The sequence below is a fragment of the Erigeron canadensis genome, chromosome 6 (genome assembly GCF_010389155.1).
Source record: "Erigeron canadensis isolate Cc75 chromosome 6, C_canadensis_v1, whole genome shotgun sequence".
NCBI classification, from domain to species: Eukaryota; Viridiplantae; Streptophyta; class Magnoliopsida; order Asterales; family Asteraceae; genus Erigeron; species Erigeron canadensis.
Genome location: NC_057766.1, coordinates 25686444 through 25694306, shown reverse-complemented (window position 1 = coordinate 25694306; position 7863 = coordinate 25686444). Strand labels below are relative to the sequence as shown.

Below are 7863 nucleotides of genomic sequence, written 5' to 3'. Positions count from 1 at the left end.
TTTAAAATACAAAATATAAAGAACAAATTGTATTACAAATGATCGGACGGGTTTATTTCAAATACAAAATATCACATTAACAATTACTGACTGGTTACCGTCGGTCTCGGAAGAAGTGTTCTTTTAATTTTATTGCGTTAGAGTTTTGCCGTCGGTAAAGCCTTGTTTTCTAGTAGCGCGCACATGTTTCGTATTTCGTTTTCAAATATAGGGATAAAAGCAGACATCTGCTGAGGACAAAGGGACAAACCAAACTCCAGATCGTGAGGTGATTCTCGGGTCGCATCGATATGGATGACGTCATCAGGGGGGTTGTTTATTTTTATACCCCGATGCATTCTAGGCTTTCCCCATCCAAAATCAACGTCGTAAACATTGAACTTTGAAGATCCGGCAACGCAAATAGCCGGTGCGCGTACCGATAAAAGTTTCTCCATCCATGTCTCCGCCTCCTTAATTACATCGACCGTTGTATTTTCCCTAATACATTTTACTATGACTTCAGCGGCTTTGAGAAATCCTGAAGTTGTAACAAGAGTGCTGGTTTTTGCTGTGGCAATACATAGCCCCACACAATTTCCGAAATAAGTTTCGGGAACCGGTGGATCCAAACGAGCCCTCAAATTTGCATAAAAAACAAAAGATTCTACTATTTCATCAATATTATTAGTATGTTTTTTATTGGTACGTGATTTGGCCATACACATCCATACATAGGCACAACCTACTGAAAAGGATGATACATATTCTAAAGTCGGAAATCGAACCAAAACGAACTTTTTAAGCAAATTGATTTGTGTTTGTGTCAAGTGAAACTTAGCAACGACTCTACTGTCGTTTTGTATTGCGAATAAAGAACGAGTTTGGTACATTTTTTCAAAAACTTGTATCCGTGAAGGTGATTGATGATGATTCTTATAAGTCATCACATAGATATTTTCCAAGTTAGGATATTTGATAACCGATCTATCATAAAATGGTACGGATCCAGTGGCTAAAAATGCCTCGTCCGTACCATTTTTGGTCATCGAATTCCAAGCCTTAAAAAAAGCATTCAAAGAGGATGCATCAGAAAGGATATGGGCAAGGGCGAGACCAATCGAGATACCCGAGTTTGGAAAAACCGTAACTTGAACAGCAAACGTAGGAAAATAATTTTCCTTAATTGGAAATTCAAAATCAGGTATCAAAAGGTGAAACTTATTACGATCTCGAGGAAGATTTCCTACGAGATCGACAAAATCAAGACTAGATTCGGCAACTGTTAGTGCAACCCAATCACCCTCCTCGTGACGGATTTCAGGCTTCCTGGTGACGTCATCAGGAAACATGACTAACTTACCCGCAAATGGGAAAAAGTGTTGAAGAGTAATGGATAACGAGTGTTTGAGTTTTGGAACAAGGGTTTGAATGATATGCGATGTAGAATGTGGGAAATCGTAAAAGTAAAGTCGGGTAACCGGATATTCGGGTAGGTGTAGCAAATCCAAGAAAGTAAGTGGCAAAGTTTTTTCTCCAACGGTTTTTGGTGGTGCTGAGACTTGACATCTTTCAAGATATGTCAAGTGATTGATAGCAGCCATATATATTTTGTTAGATAGATAGACTTGTAGTGTTACTTAATAATTTCTCTATCTACATACAAAAGCACACCTTCAAGTACCTTTTATTTTTGTATTTATATAGATAGATAGGGGAACGAGATTTACATTATTCATCACTTATAGTAGATGTATATATTTTTTAATATATATTTAGTTAGCAAAAGGAGTTCAAAGCCATTTTGTTCGTCGAGTCATCGGCTATCTAGAAATGGAGTTGGTCATTGGGTGTAAATGATAAGTTTGTGAGTCCATCGGAAAAGATGACCGGATGCCAGAATCTTGTTGGAGAAGATAAATGGAAGAATGAATTATATTTTCCGTCCCCAAAGTTATCACGTTTTTCACTTTTAGTCCTTCAGGTGTAATGTTAACGGCCAAAATTTAACTCCGTCTAGCCAAAGGATCACGATTGAAAAAATTGGCCAGGTATAAGGTCAAAATTGTATTTTTTTTTTCTTTTTATGGATCAAAAGTGAAAAATATGTCAACTTCAAAGACGAAAGGTGTAATTTACTCTCTTTAAAATGTAAAGCCATAAATTAGCTAAATCGTAATCTATGGTAAAAAAAAAAATACAAGCTTTTGAGTAAGCAACTAATCAGGGTCGTAAACATGTTTTCAAATCTGAAATTTACTAAAAATCACCCGGGTCTTAAATCTTGATGCAAAATTCAAAATGGGGTCGCATTTTTGATGCAAATTGTCAGTCACAATACAAAATGGGAAATGATATATGTTTGTACACCAAACCGAGATCAGGTTAAGAAAGGGGGATGATTGGTGTTTTTGGTTGTTTGTGGGCGATTCCCCGAAGGTAGAGTTGATCTCTTTACGCCAATCAATTATGATTGATATATATCGAATGGTGATCGGACTATGTTGATCAAAACTTATTCCAGATGAATGAATGAGTGATGTCGTGAAGTCTTATGAGTCTCCTTTTATAGGGAGGACTTCGGCTTGGAGAATAAGCCAAGATCTAGGGTTTTCATGATGAAAGCTAAGAGTATAACTTCCATAATTACCGGTTTCTTTGATAAGAACAAATTCCGATGTTATAAGGAAATGATTCTTATCCGTTTTATCCTCTGTGCGACCTTCGCTACATATAGCCTTCGTTGCATGCTTCGTACCTCAGGCAGGGTGTGTCATCAAGCCCCCCAGTCCAAGGGGGTATTTTTGCAAAATAAATATCGTCTTGGACTATTATTGTCAAGGACATGTTGTGATAGATGGAATCCAAGAAGCCCTGCACATATCCCCAAGTGTTTTTATCAACGGTTAGGGTTTCATCCCTCCACTTATAAAGTTCCCCCTTGATTTAATTTAATCATTATTCCCTCTACAACTCTTAAGTGTCCCCTTTTTTTTGTTTTTACCGTCTCCGTTTACTGTTTCCCATTATATTTTGCTTTTCTGGTATTGTTCAATGTACTAGGTTTGCATTATCGTTTGGCTATGGCATCCAAAAGGAAGGTGACCGATGTGGGGTCTTCTGCTGTTCCTGATGACGCTGTCATCGCAAAAAGGGGGAAGGGTCTTGTTGATATGCCTCCTGTTTCTTTTTCCGGTAATACTTCCCATAAATTTATAGAGGAGGAACTGGCCTCCGAAGAGATGAGTGAGCAAAAAAATCTCCTGGTCTGTGGTTTATGTCGAGAGTATGAATATTCTCGGGATATGTTAAAGGAATCTCAACTGGTGGTGGATATGTTAAAGGAATCTCTCTTGGTCTGATTTGGAAAAACGCTTAACGGGGCAAGATGTCGAAGCAAAAGCTCTTCGTGCTGGCTTGGAGAGGCTTCATGATGAACTCTTGCAGAAAGATCTGGATAATATGTGTCTTCGGGAGGAGGTGAAGGCGTTTGTGTAGAAGGTGGTTCCTCACTTGTGTGAGACTCTTGCTACAGGTCCACAGGCAGTCAGTTTGATCGATGTTGTGGTAAATGCTTCTAAGAAGAAAGGAATTTTTTCTGTTACTCATTCCGAGGATTCACCTAAGTATCTGGCGGCGAAGGGAGTGTTTGATCAGGCTATCTTGAAGCTGGCACCAAATGTTTCTACACCAAACCGAGATTATGTTAAGAAAGGGGGATGTTGGGTGTTTTTGGTTGTTTGTGGGCGATTCCCCGAAGGTAGAGTTGATCTCTTTACGCCAATCAATTATGATTGATAATATCGGATGGTGATCGGACTATGTTGATCGAAATGTATTCCAGATGAATGAATGAGTGATGTCGTGAAGTCTTTATGAGTCTCCTTTTATAGGGAGGACTTCGGCTTGGAGAATAAGCCAAGATCTGGGGTTTTCATGATGAAAGCTAAGAGTATAATTTCCATAATTACTGGTTTCTTTGATAAAAACAAATCTCGATGTTATAGGGAAACGATTCTCATCCCTTTTATCCTCTATGCGACCTTCGCTACATATAGCCTTCGTAGCATGCTTCGTACCTCAGGCAGAGTGTGTCATCGATATATATACCACTATATTTAATGGATGTATCATGACGTACAAATTTTATAGCTGACTGCACAAATCAGTAATGAATGATTGTCATAAATCTATTGATTAAAGTGGTGCTAATATCACTTCGCATACAAAATGGGGTCGTAGTTAATGGGCTTGTAAAAGACAAAGCGGGGTTGCTATTGGACTTAGCCACGTGAATATCTGACCCTACAAATTGGGGATGTTTCGAAAATGATATTTCCAAATTTAATAAATTCACATTAGACATTAATTACATGGTAAAGTAAATTATATTTACATGGACTTTTACATCGAGGTGACATGGAAGAAAATTATCAGTTTAATCAAAGTTAGTAGCTTACTAATCAATTAATTAATTATTTACGGTTACCAATCGGGCACTAAACCACAGTGTTTTCCATCTCACCAACACAATCAAGTCAAATAATTACTGATGTGACCAATTTATACCCATCGCCCACATCATTATTGGCCATTTATTTAAGTGTTTTAAGTTGATTTTATGTGCATTTGGCGCATTTTGGTGTTTATTAGTGTTTTCAGGCTCTAAACAGGTTACGCGTTCATTTGGTACATTTTCGGAAGAATTCTTGGCCTAGAAGTTGATTTGTGTTATCGAGAGTCTATTCAAGTGGAAAAGATGGCGAAGCTCGACATGTATTCGAGATCGAAAGAAGATTGTTCGAAAATAAGCATTGACTGCGCCGCAGTGGGTATGTTACATGGCCACTACGCCGCAGCCATTATCCACGGACCTCGAAGTGAATTAACCCCACTGCGCCGCAGTGGGGATTGCAAGGGTTGACTGCGCCGCAGTCATTGGATGAAGAATTTTGGACATGGATTCAGACTGCGCCGCAGTGGAGGTATCCATAGCCACTGCGCCGCAGTCATAGGAAGTCAAAGTCAAACCCAGGCCACTGCGCCGCAGTGGGTAACATCACAAGCCACTACGCCGCAGTGGGTGCACGGGATCCGAAGTCCTGGACCGACTTTTGCATCTGATTTCGTGGGAGTATAAATAGAAAACAAACCCTATTTTCCAAATTATCAAAAATCTTTCTATGAGCTGTTCTATAAGGGTTCTTCAATCCCCAAGCAAGTTTTCTTAGGCGGATTCAATGAAGATTCACAAGCACCCATCTAGATCGTATCTACTTTTATTGTCTTGCAATTTTCCATTTTCCCAAACGATTGGTACATCATGTTTCTCTTGCATTTTAATTATTATTTTGAATTGATCATGAGTGGCTAAACGTTTAATCATCCACCTTGATGTAACAAGACGAATGATGTGATTGCAATATTTTTAATTCAAGGAGTTGATTTATTTATCGTTGTTCTGAGATCTTGATGATTAAATTCTTCGAAATAATTATTATGATATTGGTTGTGTATTAATTCTCCGTTAGTGTTACTAGTTGAATTGATATGTGATTTTAAAATAGTTGTTTGTCTATAAGCAATTATCACTACTTCATGGTATGATAGTGAATATCATTTTAATAAAAGAATTATTTTGTCAACGTAATTTGTAACAGTTGGTGGTACCACGTTATTTTTACATAGGTTCAATTGGTAAATTGATAGTCAGTCAAACTAATTATTGGAAAAGTTGTCTTGGAACCGGTGGTACCGGCTTGGGTAATTTGACTAGTAATTTAGGTGAATTGGTGATTTGTTCATGGTTGGTGATACCACGTGAGCACTTATTCTTTTCACGATTATCTTTTCAGCTCAAATAAATTCGGTCTTAATTAAATGCAATCACATTTGAAGTCGAGTGAAGTCAAGGCGGATGACCTCTAGTTATATTGTCTAAAGTTTTTCTGTTTTTATATGATCTGTGTTTTTCAAATTGAATTTAATTTAATTGTCAAAAGGAGATATTGAGTAACACCCCGTTTTCCAAACTGCTTTACTAAACAACTAGTTCGAACCAATCCCTGCGAATGAACTCGGACTTACTTTTTACTATATTGCATACGAACGGGTCCACTGCCCGAGAGTGTGTAGTAGTGAGTTCAAGGTATTTTTAGATATAAATTTTAAAGCTCGATTTTGCACATCAATTATCTCATCACATCTGGGAATATTGCTGGTAGCACTGATCTCTTTCACATTCTTAACATCTATGCCCCGCAAGAGACTGCTACCAAACAACAGATATGGGATGAGATTTCCCAGCTTATCTCCAGCAACAATGGTCTATGGGTTTTATTAGGAGACTTCAATGTTGTTCGTAGCCCCAATGAGCGGAAAAACTCTACTTTCAACAGCTCATGTGCCCTCTCTTCTAACTCCTTCATCCACCAAAACAGCCTCCGGGAGTACACAATGCATGGGCATAATTTCACCTATGTGGCCGACAATGGTAGCAACAGTAGTAAGATAGATTGTATTCTTGTATCGCCGGACTTCATGCAGAACTGGCCCACAACCTCACTCACTTCTTTGCCAAGATCCTTATCTGACCATCGGCCCCTGATCTTAACAACATCTGATGTCGACTTTGGTCCACCACCTTTTCGACTATTTTCCTCTTGGTGTCTCAAGCCAGGCTTCGAACAAGTTGTCATTCACAGCCTTTCCACTGTAAAGCCTGATCAAATCCTCAACTCCAAACTCAAAAACCTAAAACATGCCCTAAAATCTTGGCTTCGAGAAACCTCTTACCAAGAAAACCAAGAAACCCTCTTTCTTCAATATCAACTTGAAAGTTTGGACCTCGTCATTGATCAAAGAGATTTCACCGAAACTGAGAAAGCACTCTGGGTAAACACAAAACACAAACTCCAAACCTTTGAGAAAGCAAAAACCATGGACTTGCAACAAAGATCCTGGGCAAAGTGGATAAAGGATGGTGATGAAAACTCTGCCTTTTTTCATGGCTATATCAAGAGACGAATTGCAAAAAATCAACTGTGTGGTTTAGAAATCAATGGCAACTGGCACGTGGACCCCCATCTATAAGGGAAGCTGCTCGATCATTCTTTGAAAATAAATTCAGAGAGTCAATCCACCACCGGCCCAAAATTGTTTGTCGTGGGCTCAAAACCCTAACCCAAGATTCAACCAATAGCCTTGTTACCCCATTCACCCTAGCCGAAATAACCCAAGTCGTATGGGATTGTGGGAATGAAAAGGCCCTGGCCCAAATGGTTTTAATTTTGGATTTATCTAGAAGTTTTGGGACGTTATCAAGCTGGACTTTCTGAAAATTATGATAGACTTTTACCATTCTGGCATGATTAGCAATGGTTGCAGTTCATCCCATATTGCCCTTATCCCGAAGAAAAACAATGCCAAGGATCTAAGCGATTTCCTTCCAATTACATTAATTGGATGTATCAAGAAAACCATCTCAAAGACACTGGCGAACAGGCTTAAAAGTAAGCTACCACAAGTGATTTCTCAAAACCAGTCCGCCTTCTTATCTGACAGAAATATCCTTGATGGCCCGCTGATGTTGAACGAGATTATCTCATGACTACGGAAGAACAAACATGAAGCTTTCTGTCTCAAAATCGATTTCGAAAAAGCTTTCAATTATGTAAAACTGGAACTTTTTGATATTGATTATGGAACAAATGGGTTTTCCCAGCCGTTGGTTATTATGGATTAAGGGGCTGTTAGTTTCTACTATATCTGCAGTACTCGTTAACGGCAGCCCCACCGAGGAATTCAACTGTGAGCGAGGTATGCCACAGGGAGACCCACTCTCCCCATTTTTGTTCATAATTGCTATGGAAGCATTCTCCAACA

At 38.8% G+C, this 7863-nt stretch overlaps 1 protein-coding gene across 1 annotated transcript; it reads right to left on the bottom strand.

Moving 5' to 3' along the window:
- LOC122603780 (malonyl-coenzyme A:anthocyanin 3-O-glucoside-6''-O-malonyltransferase-like) lies at positions 1-1657 on the bottom strand. The gene has a single exon (XM_043776586.1). It carries the CDS (start codon positions 1581-1583, stop codon positions 138-140), a length of 1446 nt encoding a protein of 481 aa, XP_043632521.1. The 5' UTR covers positions 1584-1657; the 3' UTR covers positions 1-137.
- Positions 1658-7863: the final 6206 nt, after the last annotated feature.